General features: G+C 50.4%; 1 protein-coding gene and 2 long non-coding RNA genes across 4 annotated transcripts in view; 2 read left to right on the top strand and 1 right to left on the bottom strand.

Moving 5' to 3' along the window:
* The first annotated feature begins 591 nt into the window (after nt 1-591).
* LOC130393893 (uncharacterized) lies at nt 592-2,480 on the top strand. The gene is made up of 3 exons (XR_008897185.1): nt 592-652; nt 1,887-1,933; nt 2,071-2,480. It is a non-coding gene; the product is annotated as an uncharacterized LOC130393893 (long non-coding RNA).
* A 2,099-nt stretch (nt 2,481-4,579) lies between these two features.
* On the top strand, nt 4,580-8,303 carry LOC130393892 (uncharacterized). Of its 2 annotated transcripts, none has more exons than XR_008897184.1 (8): nt 4,580-5,914; nt 5,993-6,073; nt 6,169-6,247; nt 6,595-6,796; nt 7,032-7,112; nt 7,208-7,285; nt 7,392-7,468; nt 7,752-8,303. It is a non-coding gene; the product is annotated as an uncharacterized LOC130393892 (long non-coding RNA). The 2 variants fall into 2 exon arrangements; XR_008897183.1 differs by having other exon boundaries at nt 4,581-5,914; nt 7,359-7,468.
* A 1,289-nt stretch (nt 8,304-9,592) lies between these two features.
* Nucleotides 9,593-20,850, bottom strand: part of LOC130392829 (uncharacterized) — a 41,846-nt gene continuing 30,588 nt past the window's right edge. Inside the window, exons 44-59 of the mRNA XM_056603320.1 lie at nt 20,827-20,838; nt 20,101-20,358; nt 19,207-19,467; nt 18,392-18,652; nt 17,677-17,937; nt 16,988-17,245; nt 15,931-16,188; nt 15,079-15,333; nt 14,229-14,489; nt 13,309-13,578; nt 12,768-13,028; nt 12,110-12,370; nt 11,567-11,827; nt 10,910-11,200; nt 10,461-10,688; nt 9,593-9,870 (exon numbers count right to left, since the gene is read on the bottom strand). Of these exons, the coding sequence (XP_056459295.1) occupies nt 9,593-9,870; nt 10,461-10,688; nt 10,910-11,200; nt 11,567-11,827; nt 12,110-12,370; nt 12,768-13,028; nt 13,309-13,578; nt 14,229-14,489; nt 15,079-15,333; nt 15,931-16,188; nt 16,988-17,245; nt 17,677-17,937; nt 18,392-18,652; nt 19,207-19,467; nt 20,101-20,358; nt 20,827-20,838 (3,935 nt within the window). The remainder of the gene's footprint in view (nt 9,871-10,460; nt 10,689-10,909; nt 11,201-11,566; nt 11,828-12,109; nt 12,371-12,767; nt 13,029-13,308; nt 13,579-14,228; nt 14,490-15,078; nt 15,334-15,930; nt 16,189-16,987; nt 17,246-17,676; nt 17,938-18,391; nt 18,653-19,206; nt 19,468-20,100; nt 20,359-20,826; nt 20,839-20,850) is intronic.

Raw genomic sequence — 20,850 nt, 5'->3', positions numbered from 1 at the left:
AATAAGAAAAACAACGTACTGGCAATGATGGAAAAGTATAACAAAATGGGGAACGACTTCACGTGACAAATGAAGAAAGAGGGAACAGAAATAGTTTGCTTTGCAGAAAACGTCTGCATTTTTATTTTCTTGCGCTGTATATTGTGTGCTTAATAACCATCAATATATGATTTCATTTTGATTCAAATAATATGTTTCTTAGAATTTGTATCCATTATTATCAATTTTATTTTCTGCTCTTCTCTTCAAACAAACCAATACAAAATAAAGAAAAGACAAATATTATGTCTCCTCCATTTCGGACACTTTCCACCTCAAGTGTATTAACCTATCCTATCCCCAGTCAAATCTGTGTGTGTGTGTGTGTGTGTGTGTGTGTGTGTGTGTGTGTGTGTGTGTGTGTGTGTGTGTGTGTGTGTGTGTGCGTATGTGTGTGTGTGTGTGTGTGTGTGTGTGTGTGTGTATGTGTGTGTATGTATGTGTATATGTTGTGGCAACCCGGCCGTTGCCAATTAGGAAGATTCAGAGCACCTGAGGAACAGGTGGAGAAGCAGGCTTAAATAGCCCGCTCCTCCACTCATTCGGGGCTCTCCCAGCCCTGGAGCTCCTGCACGGAGAGACCGGTCCTCGTGGGTGACGGGATGCCTCCCAGGTATTATGTTATTTGTGTTTTGAGAGACTTTGTTATGTTCTGGATTAAACATGCCTTTTTTGGCTTTTCCCCTCAAAGTTGAATCCTGTTTGGGAGGAGGTGGTTCGCTCACTGTGCCGGGTTGCCACACTTTTTTTAACGGACATGGGTGTTTATTATTTTTTATTAAACGCATGTTTAATAAAAATGCCTCACTTGTATTCATTTGCAATAACTTGAATGGAACTTTAGAAATTTGGGGATAAGCAGCATAGCAGGCAGGTACCTATTTTAATCTTTAATAAACCGCGTATTTCGTTTCTTTTGATCAAGCATTATGAAAAAGTTTGCATGCACAATAAAGCATACACATAAATTTGGCGCGCAGGATTTTCATTTTCATTCTGGGCTAAGCCCTGGATGTTTATGAAACCTAGAAATCCCCACAAATCTATTCTCTTGAGTAGAAGCAATAAAAATGCGATATTTGTGGAAGAGACGGAGGGAGAAGGGAGTAGTGTGTGTGTGTGTGTGGGGGGGGGTTATCTATATTTGATTTATTATTTATTTAGGCCTCGGAAGACACATTGAGGATTACGATTCTCATTTTCAATGGTGCCGAGGGTATATAGTTTGTATCTATATTAAGTTAATCTTTGGTGTGTTTATCTTTTATGGTGTGTATCTATATGGTGTATACCTATGGTGTGTGTGTGTGTGTGTGTGTGTATATATATATATATATATATGTATATATATATATGTGTGTGTGTGTGGTAGGCGATGACTCCAGTTTAACCAGTGAATGAGTCTCTCTGGTCTATTTGATGAAAGCTACTCACTCGCCCAGTAAGGTGAATTGAATGAGGACTTTTTTCGTTTTGAAGCATGAATCTAAATCAGTCAAATCACTCATCCCTTTAATTAAAATGAGTGAGGTCATTTAAGATCAAACACAGAGCTGAAATAGCCTCTCACTGTTACCAAGAAGACCACAGGGCGCTGAACCTGCATTGAGTTTTACTAATTAGCTCACCTGCTGCAGCTCGCCTGCCAAGTGGTTTTCTTAATTAGTTAATTGGTTGCATCTGGTGCGTTTCACTTAAGAGGGAATCGGACAGTACATTGGGGTCCTCCACTGTTTGGCAGTGTAGCGTCTCCCAAACGTATGTTGTTCTGTTCACAGAAACCAGAACGTGTTTGTACTGTTTTGAGGTCTGTTGTGACTTATTTAACATCTCTTCCTGTTTCATAGGTTAAAGACTTTTTGAAGTAAAGAGGAGCATCTCATCTGAACCTGATGTGAGTAGAATTGTGTAGCAAAGCACAACTGACGTGACTTGTATGTTGAATATAAATCACTGATAATGTGTGAAGGAAATCGGGGATAACTGGCATTTGAAATTTGGACCATGAGTAAACTGTTCCTTCCTTCAAAGGTATATCATGGATATTTAACTGCAGTTCTGTGAGTATCCCAACTTAACCATGAAGATGAACTGCAAACTGTAAGTCATTAATTTCTCATTACTCTTGGGCACATTGATGTATTTTGGCTTCCTGGTGAGTTAACCTGTTACCTAAAGGTTGATCTGAGTAGTAAGGATGTTTTATTGGTTCATGGGTTACTTAGGTGTTTGGTTTATGTTGGTTTTAATGATTTGTTAAAATGGTTACAGGCTCCAAATTCTTCTTCTTTCATTCTACTCTCCTGAGCTCTGCATCTTCATCACATGAGGGTTGCTTTACTTTAGTGTTTTTACCATAGCCCTGCAACGTCACCCTGACCGCCTCATCACCAACAGCAAATCATGCCAGCCAGCCAACACATGTAAAGCTCCAGTGAGAAGTGGGCATCTGAGTGAAAGGACTGCCCATAATAAAAAGAAGCCCAATTCCTGAACTATCAACCATCTTCATGGCTTAAAGATTTACAGACTTGACATTCCATTGTGTTCTAATCAACTTAGTCTGCTCCCTCGTTACTTGTAAAACTTTACATCTCCATCACTAGAGTGTTACATCCTACTTATGGGGGTGTGGTCTGAGTGAGCAGAGGTGCATACTGGGATACAGAGCTGTCGGAAGTCTACAGGTCTGTAGACACGCCCCCTCAGGGGAAACCAAGTGTTTGAGAAACTGTTGTGACATCAGTTACATGGACTGGAATGTTCTTAAAGATGGAGACAGGGATTCAGAAGGAGAAACACCAGGGGGAGATGAGGGGGCTCCTCATCTCAAAGACTAAAACATAACTTCAGTCTGACACAAAGAACCATGGAATACATTCAACAGTCCCCTCCAGGCATCGTGACTCCTCATGAACAGTTTAATTTCCAAGAAGGTCTTAATTGGGGCCATTCCAAGATGGATCCTGCTCCTCAAGAGCCACCCCCCTCCACTGGGTGGTCTTCTGAACAGATTACCTCCTTCCTGTCCTCAGGCTGGCTAAAGCTGCACCGTTTGCATCTGTGAAGGCCCCTCATTCAGGAAACCACTGGGCTACGAAGACGACTACATGACTTCAGAGACGTTGAATCAACCTGGGACACATTTCGGAGACGCCAAGCATAATCCATCACCAATGTGGGACGCCACTGAAGAATGTTGTACATCATTCACTTCTCTGGAGCATTGGTTGTTCTGTTATGGGTGCCCTGGCAGGAGAGCTGGGGGGGGGGGGGGAGGAGGAGTGGAGGAGTGGAGGAGTGGAGGAGAGGAGGAAAGATTGAATGTTATTTGGCATGAGGTTTTTACCCTGCATGATTGTTTGGCCTTTTATGGCTCAGTGGTGTGTGTGTGTGGGTGTGTTTGGGTTTGACATGAGATGGAAGATTTTTGAGCATCGCTAGGGTTCTACTGTGTGTGTGTGTGTGTGTGTCTCCCACTCACACCTGGCATGGGGTTCTACGTGCCTGTCCTGGGTTCTACGTTTGTGTGTCCGGCTTGCTTTGACAATGATGATGTTCATACGGGGGTCTGTGTGATTGGCTTGGGATATTGGACCTGTCAACTAAATCATACCTGATGGACGGCCACACGTTTACTTAAGGGGCTCCAGTAGACATGAAGAGCCCTGAGCCGACGCTCCGGAGCGATATCACACACTGGGAAGGAAGGAGGGTATCCAACTCAAGTGTAAAAGGATGCAAGTGGCGTGTTCAGATCAGTGACTTCCAACTAGGACTACACCAATCAGGATCAATGGAGGATGGACACCAAAAGGAATTCCACAAGGAGAGTCTGACGTTGGAAAGGGACCTAAATGGATATTCAAGATGACCTTCAGACCTGTAATGACACGGCTCTTCCTACCTGGCTGGATTGATGGAGAGCCCTGTGGATCTTGTCTTGCTCTCAGTTGCACGTCTTCTCAGGCTGAACTGCATTTGTTTCGGACAGGACTAGCTGAACGATTGGTTCCCTTAAATCAGAACCAATCCGGAAACTTCAGCTAGTGCGCACTTCGAGCTGACATTGTGCTCTTCAGCTGAGGAGGTAAGGAAACCTTCACTGGGGCTTCAAGGTGTAAAGAGGAGAATGTTTCAAAGTGTTCCATGGTACTCTGAAGACCGTTGTTGTGTTCCACTGGCTGAGAGGAAGAACCCACACATCTTCCTCTTGGCCTTTCTCCTCTGAGAATCCTGGCGCCATCTTGAAGGATATTCCAGCTCATGTAACTGATGTCACGACAGATTCTCAAACACTTGTTTTCTCCTGAGGGGCGTGTCTATGGAACTGATGACTTCAGACAGCACTGTATCCCAGCATGCATCTCTGCTCACTCAGACCACACCCCCATAAGTAGGATGTAACACTCTAGTGATGGAGATGTAAAGTTTTATAAGTAACGAGGGAGCAGACTAAGTTGATCAGAACACAATGGAATGTTAAGTCTGTAAATCTTTAAACCATGAAGATGGTTGGATAGTTCAGGAATTGGGCTTCTTTTTATTATGGGCAGTCCTTTCACTCTGATGCCCACTTCTCACTGGAGCTTTACGTGTGTTGGCTGGCTGGCATGATTTGCTGTTGGTGATGGGGCGGTCAGGGTGACGTTGCAGGGCTATAGTCGGCTCTCTGTGAGCTCAACGTTTAGATTTGCTCTGCATGGTTTGTACCCAGAATAATCTAGATAATTGTAAAATGTAGACACAGTTTTGCATTGAATGGTTGCAGGATTTTAGGTTTAAAGTTGTTGTGGGACGTACATGGTAGTTTGGTTCTTCGTATGGTTTCAAGTGATATAACTTGTACACACTGGGTGCATATACTACAACGCACTGGGTGCATAATACTGTAAAAGTATACTGAATAGTAGTAATGACCAACAGCAACAAACAGATCTGCTCAAGGTAAGTCTGTTGGCTGTGTTTTAATGAAGACCATCGCTGGACTTCAGGATCTTCCTCCGTTCAGCTCAAGGTGAGGCGCTGGTTATGTTGTTTCTTTGGTTGGTTCCGGCCGGAATGTTCGGATTCCGGTCGGACGGTTTGTGCTTCCCGCCGTGGAAGGTTCTGAGTGCGGTCATTTGATTTAGTCCCAATGGTTAGCATAGAACGTTGTAGTATTGACAACCATAAGAAACCACCTGGCAGTTAGATGGACGGGAGGCCCCAGAGGGAATCTGGCGGAACGTTCCGGATTGTATTTGCGTAACCTCGAGCCGTTGCCAATGGAAATTATTTTTCAATTGGTTTCCATTGGGAATTGTTGCCCCTATCTTAAACAACCTAAGTTTGATATTAAATACATACTCACACGTACGTCGTACAATATGTTGATCATTTCCGATGGTTGCGCCGTACTTTTAACCACGTTGACGGGAATCTCGCTGCGTACAAAAGGCTGTTCTACTTGCGGGCCCATTTTTGATATCGGAAGGCTGAAAATCATTTCAAGGTGGAAGACAATTTGACATTTCTTCAACGGAACACAGCACCTGAATATGGCTGAGTAAATTTGATTTAATATCGATACTGTTTAGTGTTCATTGTTACTTCAGCTTTAGTACGTCATTAAATGCCACAGAAGTTAAACCCTACCGAATGGAATGACGTTAAACAACGACGTTGGTGCAGAGTTAGCAACTGGATAATATCAAAGCTAAAATAATGGCCGTCATTCCCACATGTTGCATTAGACGATACTCTAGAAATGTACAAGGTTAAAAAGGTAAAATGTAGTTTGTCCCAAGGTGTCTGCCTCCTCACCCAGAGCAAGACCTCCACCTCCTCACCCAGAGCCAGACCTCCACCTCCTGTCAGAAGTCCTCCAGAACAGGTCAGGGCCACATTATATACCAGACGACTACATCTGTTTTACCACATGTTGAAGCAAGACTTCCGCTGTTTGTTCCAGGTCAGGACTCTGTCTGAGGAGAGCTGCTGGATGAGCTGAGACGCTGGAGGACGACTAGGAATCGACCAACAAGGATTCCTCGTAAGTTTGTATTTACAACATGGTTGACTTAAAGGGCAAAATACAGCTGTTACTTTGACATGCGTTAACCAACTACCGCTGTGTTTTCTTACTAGAACGTGTTTCTGGAGCGGAGGCGAACTGGTAGGGATGCCGTGAATCCGGAGGATGACCATCACTCTACCAATAAGGATTGTAAGTTTGTATTGACCAAACAAACTGGAAATAAAGGGCTTAAAAATAAGACAAACCACATGTTTGTTACCAGACTTTAGGGCCAGACTCGCTCTGTTTGTTCCAGACCAGGACTGGCAAGGATTCCTCATATGTTTGCAGTATCTGGACATAGTGGACTAGGTAGGGGGTTGGAGGTTCAACTCTCAAACCAATGGTGCCGGGTTCAAGTCCTCAGAATACAGTGCTGCGTCCTTGAGCAAGGCGTCCTAAAGCCTGCCTGCTCCTTAATGACTTCTCTTTGGTTCAGATAATGTTGCATCTTTTGAATATTGATCCTAATCAATTTCCTTGTTTGGTCCGGGCAGATACACCTGAGCTGAACCTCACCTGATCCTGTTTGGTCGGGGGTAGACACACCTGAGCTAAACCTGCCCTGATCCTGACATCCTGCTGGTCCAGTCTCCTCAGTTCATCTGAGCCTCGTCCTCCAGAAGAACTGCTGAGCTCAGCAGTCTGAGGCTGATGGATCAATGACCTCCAGTGGGAGTGATCTTCTTGACCCCACATGTAACCGTGTGCTTCCACACGCCTTTCCCTCACGTCTGTCACTAACCTCACTACTTCACTACTCTCTACTGCTTCCTCTTTTCTTCCTTCTCTGTGGTTCAAACCTTTACACTGAAGGCGCGTCTTCCTGCCCTCAGAGGGTTTAGCGTTAGGGTTGAGAGTCAGGGTTTAGAGTCAGGGACGACTACATCTGTTTTACCACATGTTGAAGCAAGACTTCCGCTGTTTGTTCCAGACCAGGACTCTGTCTGAGGAGAGCTGCTGGAGGAGCTAAGACGCTGGAGGACGACTAGGAATCGACCAACAAGGATTCCTCGTGAGTTTGTATTTACAACATGGTTGACTTAAAGGGCAAAATACAGCTGTTACTTTGACATGCGTCAACCAACTACCGCTGTGTTTTCTTACTAGAATGTGTTTCTGGAGCGGAGGCGAGCTGGTAGGGGAGCCGTGAATCTGGAGGATGACATCACTCTACCAACAAGGATTGTAAGTTTGTATTGACCAAACAAACTGGAAATAAAGGGCTTAAAAATAAGACAAACCACATGTTCGTTACCAGACTTTAGGGCCAGACTCGCGCTGTTTGTTCCAGACCAGGACTGGCTGAGGCGAGCTGATGGAGGATCCAAGACTCTGGAGGACGACATCACTCCACCAACCAGGATCCTCGTAAGTTTGCCTAAAATAAACAGAGTGGACTTGTTGTAACGCAGGATTAGTTTGTCCAGTACAAGTTGCGGCATACTATTGTGGTTGTTTACCAGACAAACTACAGCTGCTACTTTGTTACGCGCCATTAGAGCCCAACTACTAAGTCCTCAGAATACAGTGATGCGTCCTTGAGCAAGGCATCCTAAAGCCTGCCTGCTCCTTAATGACTTCTCTTTGGTTCAGATAATGTTGCGTCTTTTGAATATTGAACCTAATCAATGTCCTTGTTTGCTCCGGGCAGATACACCTGAGCTGAACCTCACCTGATCCTGTTTGGTCGGGGGTAGACACACCTGAGCTAAACCCGCCCTGATCCTGACATCCTGCTGGTCCAGTCTCCTCAGTTCATCTGAGCCTCGTCCTCCAGAAGACCTGCTGAGCTCAGCAGTCTGAGGCTGATGGATCAATGACCTCCAGTGGGAGTGATCTTCTTGACCCCACATGTAACCGTGTGCTTCCACACGCCTTTCCCTCACGTCTGTCACTAACCTCACTACTTCACTACTCTCTACTGCTTCCTCTTTTCTTCCTTCTCTGTGGTTCAAACCTTTACATGGAAGGCGCGTCTTCCTGCCCTCAGAGGGTTCAGCGTTAGGGTTGAGAGTCAGGGTTTAGAGTCAGGGACAGAGCTGGTCAGGGAGGACAGCTTTTACACAAGCCTCTTCACTTGCTTTCGGAATGGTGGTGACATTTTTTTAAAAGATTCATTTGGGAAAATGTTTTCCTCTGCTTTCCATTACAAAATTGTATTCAACTTCTGTCAAGAGTTTTTGTTTATATATTAAAATCCCACATTGACTTCTACATGTTTGGTGCGGTTCATTTAATGGTCCTTTAACTTGCTTGATGTCAAGCTAAACTCCTGCAATACATTTAATATACACGATTGTTATTCAGCAATGTTCACATAATCCATTTTGTAAAAATATGAAACCTCCATATTACAACTAAATTCAAGCCTATTCATGTATTTAACAATGTACATACTGCCCCGCAGGCCATTCTCTGCTACTACGACACGTTCAATCCACCAACCCGTCTCACATCAATGTACTGACGTCGTCGATCTAGTTTATGATGCGCTTCCTAGTGTTTCTGCACAAATGCATGCCGACAACGTCAGTCTCCATCGTTTGATAGGAAGGTCTACAGATCAAATACGCTTCCAAACACATAGCTTCATTTTTTGATAGGGTTGCATGAGTAGATGGACTTTGTTCTGCCAATGTATGCGCCCTCGTCGGTATTTAAGCCTATGTTTGTTATTTTTTTAAATAGTGCACAATTACCGGTATATAAATGAAGAACTTAATCTACGTCAGCCTTCTGGAAATGTATCTTTGATTGTGTATATTTCTTAATTTTGTTACAAGTGTCGTAGCAGTGTCATAGCAACCATGAAGCAGTTGCCATGGCGAGTGATAAATAAAACAGGTGCAGCAAGAGACTTTTTATTTATTATTTCCAGGCAACCAGGTAGCCATTTAGACAGCTCTGTTCATAAAATGAGAGAATACATATATATTATAGTACATCAGATATAATACACAGTATGGTTTAAAAAAAAATCTTGATAAATTACCGATGTATTTGCTTTCATTAGCTTTACTGTCACTCTGTGTACAGTATTTGATTGAACAATCAGCTGGAGAACTAAGATGCACAGAAAGTAATCATTTTTGCCCATGTCAAAAAATATATTACCATTTGCGATAAATATCATTTCAGCAAAACCTTAGAACTAATTGCCGAATGATTCTACATGAGGAAATAAACAGAACCTATTTCTAAAAAGAAGACTCTTTGATTTCTCATTAACTCATTAAGTTAGACCATACAACTCATAAGAGAAAACCGTAACAGCTATTTTGGGTGTCTTAGGTTTTCAAAGAAATGCTAATCCTTTTTAAGAAGCCATAATATTATCCTTATTCATACTTTTGCCAATCAATGTTTTTCTCCTAATTTTCATCCATCTACTCTCAACCAGTAAAAATGGGGGAGACATTAAACATGTCACTGGCTTCAGTCCAATGTCCACAGGGCTAGGGTTGGTGGGTGAGGGGGGGGTCAGGGGGTGCATCATTCTGGAGCCCCGGTGGCGAGGCACTGGGGCGTGGAGTAGGGGCTCTGGCCGAGGGCGTTCTTGGCCGCTAGGGTGACGCAGTAGCGGGTGAGGGGCTCCAGTCCGCCCACCGTGGTGAACTCGGTGTCCACGGTGGTGACCAGGGCGGGCCGCGTGGCGCTGGGCTGCTTCACGATGACCGTGTACAGGGTGGCGTCCTGCACGGCCGTCCACGCCACGTACAGCGAGGCCGCGGGCCGCGCCTCCAGCCGCACCGAGCCGGGGGTGCTGAGCGCTGGGACGGGGAAGGGTGGGAGGGTGGGAGGGGAGGGGGGGGAGGGTTCAAATTTGAAATGAAATACGTTTGTCTTAATACCTAGCTTAAAGTCCGGCCAAAGGACTGCAGTTGAAAATGAGCCTGCTGGCTAACGCTAACACATTGACAGAAATGTAGGTTAATGTGTGCTGTCCTTTAAGTTAATAAATGAAATGAAAATGAAATTATAATGCATTAGTTTCATCTCCTAATCGGACCATTGAGGACTCCAATCGATGTATTTGTATAGTTGACCACGGAGCCTTCTGATGCCCGTGTGTTCCACGGGGTGGGACGGAGAGCTGTTCCAGTACCCGCTTACCGCTCAGACTCCCGGCTGCCACCTCATTACTCCGCAGATCCCGTCTTCCACGAACGAACACTGGCCCTGAGGAGGGTTGGGAAGGAGTCATTTATTGGTAGTGGAAAACCACTACCATTAAAAACATACATTGTGTGTACATATATAAATAAATGTATTTATAGAATCATTATTATTGAATTATTTATATAATTAGCACTATTCCTGATGCAGAGCAGTGGTGTTATTTTAGATTCTCAGTGTGTACCCGTGATGTTGGTGCTGGGCTCGCTCTCTCCCACTGCGTTGCTCGCCGTCACCCACAGGCTGTCTGGGTCTGCCTCGAGGAACTGGCAGAACACTGTGCTGGTGTTGCAAATCGCCCCCGAACTGTTGTACACGGTGTACCCCGTGGCAAACACGGACTCGTCCCAGAACACCGAGATCTGGTCGAAGGACTCTCTGCTGTACTGCACATCAGCCGGAGGGCAAGGCGCTGGTGGGGGGGAGGTGGAGGCTTCTGTTAGTGAGGGCATCAAGTCCTGTCTACGTCATCATGTGTAGTGTAGGGGTTGAGTAGTGTACGGGTAGGGTAGGGGTTGTGTAGTGTGTGGGTAGTGTAGGGGTTTTGTAGTGCATGTGTAGTGTAGGGTCGTAATCAGACGTGTGCGTCTGTCGGCGACGCACATGTCTCTCGTCGCTCGGCGACGTACTAACCCGTGAGGCCGTGGAAGAGCGGGCCGGCCACGCTGAGCCCGCCCCCGTTCACCGAGCGCACGGTGAGGTTGAAGACCGTGCTGCAGGGCACGGGGAACTCGTAGTACAGCCGGTCCGTGGGGTAGGACCACAGGTCCACCCGGGCCCGCGGGTCGTCCTGGATGCGGCCCTCCAGAGACACCAGGTACTCCACCGGGGCGGGGCACGCCACAGCCGGCCAGGTCGCCATGGCCAGCTGCATGCCGTCGATCAGCCGCACGCGGACCCTCAAGCTGTCTGGGGCGCAGGGGGCTGGGGGGGGGGGGGGGGGACGAGACCTGTTAACACCCTGCCCGTTTGGGTCTGAGGCCAGACTGAAGCCCACTATGAAGTCCCATACAACCGTTAAAGTTGCATTGTTTATTATTTATTGAATACATTATAGTGTAGAATACAATAATATATACATACATGTGCATGTGGCCGTGCAATGTGCCCGTGTGCGTGTGTGCGTGCGTGTGTATTGATGTGCGCATTTATGCGTGCATGCTATGGAAGTATGTTGGCCAAGTCCTCCATGGCAGAGAGAGTTAAACCGTGATAAGCAAATGTATTAATAAGAAAAGGAATTGGTTGTGTGTGTGTGTCTGCGTTGGTGGGAGGGGGGGGATTCTTTACCCGCCCCGAAGCGGAGAGGGGCGCTGAAGGAGCTGTTGCAGAGGCCGTCCGACGCCACCACAGACAGGTTGTAGACGCTGCCGCACTCCAGCGCCATGCGGCAGGACGTGTGAGGAGTGCTGCACACCATCGGGGCGCCCCCCAGCTCCGGGCTGGCGTAAAGGTGGTACTGCAGGCTGCCGTCGCTGGGCGTCCAGGACACCACCGACTCGTTGGCCTCACACTGGTAGTCCACGGACAGCTGGGTGGGCTGGCACGGCACTGCGGGCAGAGAGGCGGCAGAACGCTGTCAGAGACCACCGACCGACCTATAGTTCAGGGGGGTCGGCCACATTTTGAATGTCCTGTTTGCCATATTTCTTTACTAATATAACGGCTGTGGCACTGGTCAATCGTAGTTCATTTGAATATGTTTTATCTGATATCTTTCAGAATACATATCCCATAAATTGCTGCGCTCTGGACCGTAGAAGCCCACGCGCCCCTGATCTGATGCCCTGCTGCAGAGCCGGTGTGACGGCGTCGGGAGGAGAACACGTGTACTTGTTTGGAAGAAGACGTCGACGCTGGGCTCGCTGGTGCAGTTGCCGTCGCTGGCCGTGACGTTGACCGTGTACGCCTCCCCGCACGGCAGCCGCGCCAGCGTGCAGGTGGCGTCCGCCGTCTCACACGTCCGCACGTCCCCGGAGGCGCCGGTGGCCGTCAGCAGGAAGGAGGTCACCATGGGGGACGGCGACCAGGACACCACCGCCCCGTCGTCCTCGCAGGACCGGCCCACCACCACGCTCCGGGGAACACAGGGCGCTGGGGGGGGGGGAGCACGGGAGAGGGGGGGGTGAGGAGGAGCAGAGGGCTGGATCACACCGGAGCAGGTGGATCAACCCGAGAGCAAGCGAACCACGTGGTTCCCATCGATAACAACGAGGAAACAGCCCCCATCGTCGATGTGATCCGGGCTTCACGGGCCAAACCGAACCCTTGCGGATTCTCCATTCTAGCCTGAATTGACCCGCTCGAAACATAAACAATAGATTTTCCACTCAGGGGTTCGCACCTTTCCTGCTTAATATTAATAAGAAGAAGAAGCGCAGCTGCTCGATGCAAAAGCGAAACAGTCAACAGAACGAGGTAGTGGACCGGCGGGAGCCAGCGTCTGTCCGGCGTCCCTCTCTGTGGTCGTGGCGGGACAGAGCCCCCTTACCCGTGGTGACGTCCATCGGCGGGCTGCGGAGGCTGCTGCACTTGTCGGAGGAGGCCGACACCATGACGGTGTACTGCGTGCCGCAGGCGGCGCCCTGCAGCTCGCAGGAGCTGAAGGTGCTGTTGCAGGAGATGGGCCACCGGTCGGGGCCCTCGGCCGTCACCACGTACTGCGGCGAGCCCGGCGTGTTCTCCCAGCTCACCAGGATCCGGTTGCTGCCGCATTCGTGGACGGCCGTGATGTTCTCCAGCGAGCACGGGGCTGCGGAGGGGCGACGTGGGATGGTGCAGGTCAAAGGTTATGGTCGTTTAGCAACAGCTCCGGTTAGCATGCAGTCACAGGTAGGATTAACCTACCGGTACTTTTATCATATACTGGGACCTTATCACGCCAGGTCTCAACGGCACCATTTCTAATCAAGCAGCAAACCCCCACACCCACTGGCCCGCTACAGTATGCAAAGACGTAAGGAAACGCAAACACTGTTGGAAGTGTGCCCTTTACGTGACAGACGCCCATAGGCTGTGTGTTGGGTGGGCACCTGTTTCCAGCGTGAAGTTGTCGCTGTAGCCCCCCATGCAGACGTCGTTGGCCCCCACCACGCGGAAGACGTACTCCGTGCCGCACTTGAGGTGTGTAATGCCGCAGGAGCCGTCGGACGGCTGGGCGGTGCAGCTGCTGTTGTGGTCGCCGGTCAGCGCCTCAGTCAGCGCCGTGTAGCGCAGGGCGCCTCCCGTGTTGTCCCAGGACACCCAGGCGGAGTTGGTGACGCAGTCCAGCCGGCCCTCCGGGTTCTGGGGCACACACGGTGCTGCAGGGCCCCAGAGAGGGAGAGAGGGGGGGGGGGGAGTGTACGCAGTTATTGTGGGTCGTACTCAGTTATAGTAAGTAGGTAAAGTAAAAAGTATTTATAAGGCACATTTAAAAACAGTTTGCACTGGCCAAAGTGCCGTACATGGTGCAAAAAGGCATATAAAAGAACACATACCGCGTGCATAGACAGTACATGAAAAACAACAACGTTTCACAGCAGGGGAGGAGAGGCCAGGAGGTGTTTTGAGCTTAGATTTAAAAATGGTGACGGAAGGAGCGTCTCTAATTGAAGGCGGCAGTTTGTTCCAAAGGCGGGGGGCAGCCTCACCGAAAGCCCCGTCGCCCCTCTGTTTTAAAGTACTTAGTGTGTAGCGTCTTATCCTAGCTGTCTTCGTAGCATACAGGGAATGGGTTAACCTAGTGATAGTTAGTGCTCGGCACTCGGTTCTACGAACGTCCTCACTGTACCGACAGCCATATATTGTTGTTTCTGTTTCTTATGGCACATGTACTTGTTGTAAGTCGCTTTGGATAAAAGCGTCTGCTAAACGGCCTAAATCGAAATGTAAATGTAAGAGATAAGAACGTTTGACGGTGACTTGTAGTGCCGGAGGTCCGTGGTGATCGGGTGTGAGCTCCGGGCTGTACCTGAGGAGATCTCCAGGGGGGCGCTGGGCTCGCTCTCGCAGCCCGCCCTCGCCGCCACCACGGTGACGGTGTAGCGCCGACCGCAGGGCAGGCCCGCCACGGAGCAGGCGGTCCCGGCGGAGACGCAGGTGTGACGCGCCGAGGTGTCGCTCACCAACGTGGCCACAAAGGCGTCTGCGTCCGGGTCAGGGGCCCACGACACCGTCAGGATACCTGCCTCGCATTCCATGGACAGAGACACGTCCTGGGGAGGGCACGGGGCTGGGGGTGGGGTGGGGGGGGGGGGGCAGAGAAGAGAAGAGGAGTCAGCATAAGGAAGTGGCAGAGCTCTGGAGGTACAGTAGAGCCGGTCGACTGGACACCGGAAGGGGGCTAGTTCGATCCCCGGAGCGGTCAGGGTGTCCTGACTGCTCCTGACCAGCTGGCTGTCGCCCTGTGTGAGTTATGGGAGTTATGCGTGCTGAAAAGACTGGAAAGGTCAGAAAAACTCATCAAAAAATGTACTTCAGTGCAAGCATGAAAGCCAGCATTTGAGTGTTATTCAGACAATCCAAGATCCAAATCAATATCTAACACGTTTGAGTTCATGAGGGTAAACACTATAACGCTCAACTCTAATGGAGTAAAAGTGTTGTTCTAACCATCACTAACTCTTTTAAAGGTGAGCTACTATACCACCAGGTGCAAGAAGGGGCAGAGGAGGCATATTTCAAAACGGTTGTACCAGCTATTCACACTCACACCTGGTGGTTTAATATGTCACCTTTAATATTCTCCAGCCCTTACACCGCCCCCTGCTGGCCGCGAGCCGCCACACCACGCAGGTCTGACTCCACGGGTGTAGTCGTACCTGTGCTGAGCTGAGCCCCCGCGCTCTCCGGGCTGCTGCAGACGCCGTCGGCGGCCACCACGCTGACGTTGTACGTGTGCCCACAGAGCAGGTCGCCCAGCTGGCAGCTGGTGGCGGTCGTGGCGTTACAGGAGACGCCCCCGCCGGCCTGGACAGCGTAAGTCTGGGCCCCCCTGGCGTGCTCCCAGGCCACCGAGGCCTGGGTGAAGGGGCACGGCGGCATCGAGGTGCGCACGTTGGTGGGCCTGCAGGGAACTGGGGGAGCGGGAAGGTGGGACATGGTTTACAACGTTTTTAAGTAGTCTGTAAGCACTTATCTGCACTACCGTCATGTCACACATTCTCCAAAGCATATCTTTTTATATTTTATATATTTTATCGCCCATGTTATCCATTTGGATATTTTATTTTATTTGATGATCTTGTTTATGTTGTATGTGTGTGCTGTGTGTGACTTCCCCCCTGGAGATCCATAAAGTACTCCTCCATCGATCCATCTATCTAGGACGTTTTTTATGTGATGCCATTCAGTCTTTCTGAAATTCAAATCTGTAATCCTGATGTTGTTCTTTACAAAACCATCAGAATAATCGTTTAATTCATTTTTTTTTGGGTAAATATTCTTTAAAATTAGCACTTGACGATGAAGTTAGGTTAACATCATCACAAATATTAATGTCAGGAGTAGATATTTCAAGACCACAGAAATTCTGCTTTGTCTTTCAGCGGGGCGCTTGCAATGAGCTTGCAATACACCACGCACACACACGCACACGTGCACACACACACGCACACGCACGCACACACACACACACACACGCACACGCACACGCACACGCACACTTCACGCACCAGACTGCAGGTTGAGGTTGGCTCTGACGTTGTCACACTGTCCGTCCAGCGCCGTCACTGTCAGGTTGTAGAGCTGGCCGCAGTGCATGCTGGGTAGCTCACAGCCGTCGCTGGCGCTGCTACACACGACTTCGTGGCCGTCAGCGCCGAACGCACGGACCTGGTACGGGAGTCCGCCCTCTGCCTGTTCCCATGACACCAGGCCGGTGTCATTGCTGCACTCCATCACTGCTGCCACCTGCTGGGGCTCACACGGTACTGCGCCCAACCAACAGGGAAGAGTCAATAGTGAATGAAATGAAGGAAATCTGCCACTGTCCCATGAGATGTTATGCTGGTGATGTTCACTCCAGGGGGAATTACAGTGGTGATATTAACTCCAGGGGGCATTACAGTGGTGATGTTCACTCCAGGGGGCATTACAGTGGTGATGTTCACTCCAGGGGGCATTACAGTGGTGATGTTCACTCCAGGGGGCATTACAGTGGTGATGTTCACTCCAGGGGCCATTACAGTGGTGATATTAACTCCGGGGGGCATTACGGTGGTGATATTAATTCCAGGGGGCATTACGGTGGTGATATTAACTCCAGGGGGCATAACGGTGGTGATATCACTCCTGGGGGCATTACAGTGGTGATCATCACTCCAGGGGGCATTACAGTGGTGATAATCACTCCTGGGGGCATTACGGTGGTGATAATCACTCCTGGGGGCATTACGGTGGTGATAATCACTCCTGGGGGCATTACGGTGGTGATGTTCACTCCAGGGGGCATTACAGTGGTGATAATCACTCCTGGGGGCATTACGGTGGTGATAATCACTCCTGGGGGCATTACGGTGGTGATAATCACTCCTGGGGGCATTACGGTTGTGATATTAACTCCGGGGGGCATTACGGTGGTGATATTAACTCCTGGGGGCATTACGGTGGTGATATTAACTCCTGGGGGCATTACGGTGGTGATATTAACTCCGGGGGGCATTACGGTGGTGATATTCACTCCAGGGGGCATTACGGTGGTGATATTAACTCCGGGGGGCATTACTCTACCTGAGTCGATCTGCACCGCCGTGCTATATGCGCTGCTACAGTCCTCGCCGATCGCCCTCACAAAGACGCTGTAGGACAGGCCGCACGGCAGGGCGCTGAACTGACACGTGGTGCCCGTGGTGTTGCGTGTCTCGGGGAAACCGTTGCCCTGGGCGACCGCGGTGTAGGAGAGGGCCCCCTGGCTGGCCTCCCAGGAGACCGCCACGGCCCCCGACTCACAGTCCAGGGCGGCCTGCACCATGTTGGGGGCGCAGGGCTCTGGAACACGCAGAGCAACGGGGTTATCGGGGTACAAACTCCTCACCTTTCGGCAAAACTCAAACAGGACGTCCACGTTATGGGGGGGGGGGGGGGGGTCCACCTCTCATCCAAGGTATCAGCGAGTACCAGCCAATGAGAGGCAGAGTATGTCGGGTCATGACTCCACACTCTGTCTGCTCACCCCCCTGCTGCTGACAGACTGCTAGTTCCACTCCAGGCAGTGTGGAGAACACACTTCCTGTGAGCAGCCTGTTTTATAGAAGTAATTATGCGGGTTTTAAGGTGAGCCTGTCAACCTGAAGAGCCAGTGAACCCACTGTTTTAGGTGGAATTCAAACACTGAGATTTAAAAAAATAAGTGTTTTACTAAAATCCAAATTGAGCGGCCAGGACAGCCGGTGAACGGTCCCTCTTGTGCAGAGACTCACCTGCCGGCAACACGGAGACGGCGCTCTCAGACACGTTGCACACGCTGTTGACGGCGAGCACGGTGACGTTGTAGGTGAAGCCACACAGCAGGTCGCGCAGCGTGCACGCCCCGGAGACGCTCGCGCACTGGACGAAGTGCTCCTCGACGCCAAAGGCCTGCACCAGGTACGAGTCCGCACCCACCACCGGGTCCCACGACACGTGAGCCATGTGGGCCGAGCAGACCTCCTCCATCACCACCGCCGACGGGGGGCAGGGCACTGAGGAGGGGGACGAGGAGTGAGAGGGAACGACACCCGATGGAACCGGCCTTCTGAGCGACATCGACAATAGGCAGACCCAGGGTTCACCCTGGCTCCAATGCGAGCCGCTCTGTAAGAACGGCTGGAGAACTAACTGTGGTGTACCTTCGGATAACTCTGCACGTCATGTTAAATAATATAGGAATCAAAGGTTTGGGAATCCAAGTATTGCCTCCTCCAGAGGGGATCTTGACAACGGTTGAATACATCTCTCGTACAACTGTCTCACTTTAAACTGAGACAACATCCCTCTTTGCTTTGCCATCGCAAAACCGCTTTCAATTCACCGGAGATCCAAATGGCTCGTGTACAAAGCACCTTACCGGCCATGACAACAGCCACGATATACAAACAGGTGTTTCACCTGTGGAGGATCACTCCCTCATGGATACATTCAGTTTGGCTGGCCTACCGGAGGGGAGCTGCACGCTGCCGCTGACATCGCTGTTGCACGTGTCGCCCGAGGCCACGGTGCTCAGCGTGTACGTCTGGCTGCACTCCAGAGGTCCGAGCTCACAGTTGGTGTAGTTGGTGGTGCAGTTGACCACGTGGTCGCCGTCCGAGCGCGCCGTCGTCGTGTAGGAGAGCGCGCCCTCTGAGTGCGTCCACTCCACCAGCGCCGTGTCGGTGTAGCAGTCCAGCACCGTGGACGTGATCACAGGCCGGCAGGGCTCTGGGCGGACAGAGAGACAGGGCACTCGCAGCGTTAGGTCCTCCGTCTTAAAGGAGACATGTTACTCCACCAGGTGAGAGTGGGATGAGCCGTAGCAAACCATTTTGAAAATCTGCCTCTTCTGACATCACAGGTGGGTGTGTCCACCTAGATGTATGACGGATAGATGAGCAACGTTTGCTACAGCCCACTGGGTAGGCTGGTAGACCGATCTATCCTGCACACATCTAGGTGGACACGCCCACTAGTGATGTCAGAAGAGGCCGATTTTTAAAACGGCTTGTAGTGGCTAATCACACTCACACCTGCTGGTATAATATGTCACTTTGACTGCAGGTGTGGGGCCTGGGGAACATGTGAGGCAGCCTAATGATGGATCCTCAATCTCATTCATTCTGCCTTCTGCAAGATTTTGCAGAAGGCAGAGACAAAATGACTCATGAATTCCTTTCCCCAGGAACAATTCCTTCCTCTCTAGCGATGAACCGTGTGTAACGTAGCGAGAGGCCGTGAGCCGATACGGCTGATCCCACGTCCCCGTCCTCCATGGCTACCTGTGCTGAACATGGCCACCTGGCTGGGAAGGCTGGAGCAGATGTTGTCCAGGGCCAACACCTGGACGCGGTACGACTGCCCGCAGGTGAGGTTGGTCAGCGTGCAGCCGGGGCCGGTGCTGGCGCACCTCGACATCTCCCCGAGCGCGCTCATGGCCGACACGGCGTAGGACAGCGCCCCCTGGCTGGGGCTCCAGGACACTGCAGCCTCCTGGGCGGAGCAGTTCATCACGATGTCCACCCCGCTGGGGAGGCAGGGTACTGCAGAGAGAGACACAGAGAGAGAGGGTCTGAATGGAGACTGGATCTATTGGTTAGACACTGCTGCTGGACATGACCCTTCATGATGTATCCGCTCAGTTCAAAGGTTTGGGGCCACTTAGGAATGTCCTTATTTTTTTAAAGGAAAGCAATGTTTTTTTCAATGAAGATAGCAGTAAATTAATCGGAAATACAGTCCAGACATTGTTAATGCGGTAAATGACTATTGTAGCTGGAAACGGTTGAGTTTTTATGGAATATCTACATAGGTGTAATGAGGCCCATTTCCAGCAACCATCACTCTTGTGTTCCAATGGTCCATTGTTTAGCTCATCGTGTTGAAAGGCTGATTTATGATTAGAAAACCCTTGTGCCAATTACGTTGGCACAGCTGAGAACTGTTGAACACAAGGGAAAACATGAAATAGTCTAGGTGACCCCGATCTCTTGAACGGCGGTGTAAGTCCTCACGTTACCACGGAAACCGGGAAAAACATTTTGCATGGGGGGAGCTTCCACCAGCCGGCCACACGTCGTAACGGTGCACGTTAACCCGAGAGCTGAGCAGCCTCCGAGCTGACGCGCGGGGCGCTGCCCTACCTGACTGCAAGGTGCTCGGGGTGCCGCCCCTACCTGACTGCAGGGTGCTCGGGGCGCTGGGCTCCGAGGGGCAGTTCTGCCGCAGCGCGGTGACGGTGACGGTGTAGTTCTGCCCACAGCCCAGGTTGGGCATGCCGCACTGCTCCGAGGAGGACATGCAGGTCTCCCCGCCCTGCCAGTCCGTCACGGCGGCCGTGTAGAACTCGGCCCCGGCCGAGGCGCTCCACGTCACCACGGCGATGTTGGAGAGGCAGTCCATGGAGCTGTTGACGTTGGTGGGGGGGCAGGGGGCTGGGGGGGCGGCGAGAGGCGGGGGGGGAGGTACTTTTACACATTTAGAAACACAGTGTTTTAAGATTCACAGCTGAAGTACTTTCAGACACTTTAAAATGTGCGCTGGATTCACCCCAACCTTTTAAAGGTGACACATTATGCCGCCAGGTGTGAGCGTGATTAGCCGCTACAGGCCGTTTTCGAAAATCGGCCTCCTCTGACATCACAAGTGGGCGTGTCCACCTAGATGCGTGCTGGACAGATCGGTCTGCCAGCCGACCCGGTGGACCGTGGCAAACGTTGCTCATCTCTCCGTCACACATCTAGGTGGACACGCCCACTTGTGAGGTCAGAAGAGGCCGATTTTCAAAACGGCTTGTAACGCCTAATCACACTCACACCTGGTGGTGTAACACGTCACCTTTAATGACTAGCGCCTAAACATCCAGGCTGGACCGAGGATGTCACCCGGCGCGGTCACCTCACCTACGCTCTGCCCTGCGTGGCCAC

The sequence above is a fragment of the Gadus chalcogrammus genome, chromosome 12 (assembly GCF_026213295.1).
Source record: "Gadus chalcogrammus isolate NIFS_2021 chromosome 12, NIFS_Gcha_1.0, whole genome shotgun sequence".
NCBI lineage: Eukaryota > Metazoa > Chordata > Actinopteri > Gadiformes > Gadidae > Gadus > Gadus chalcogrammus.
Note: the sequence above shows the minus strand (reverse complement) of the source record. Positions and strands in the feature narration are given on the sequence as shown.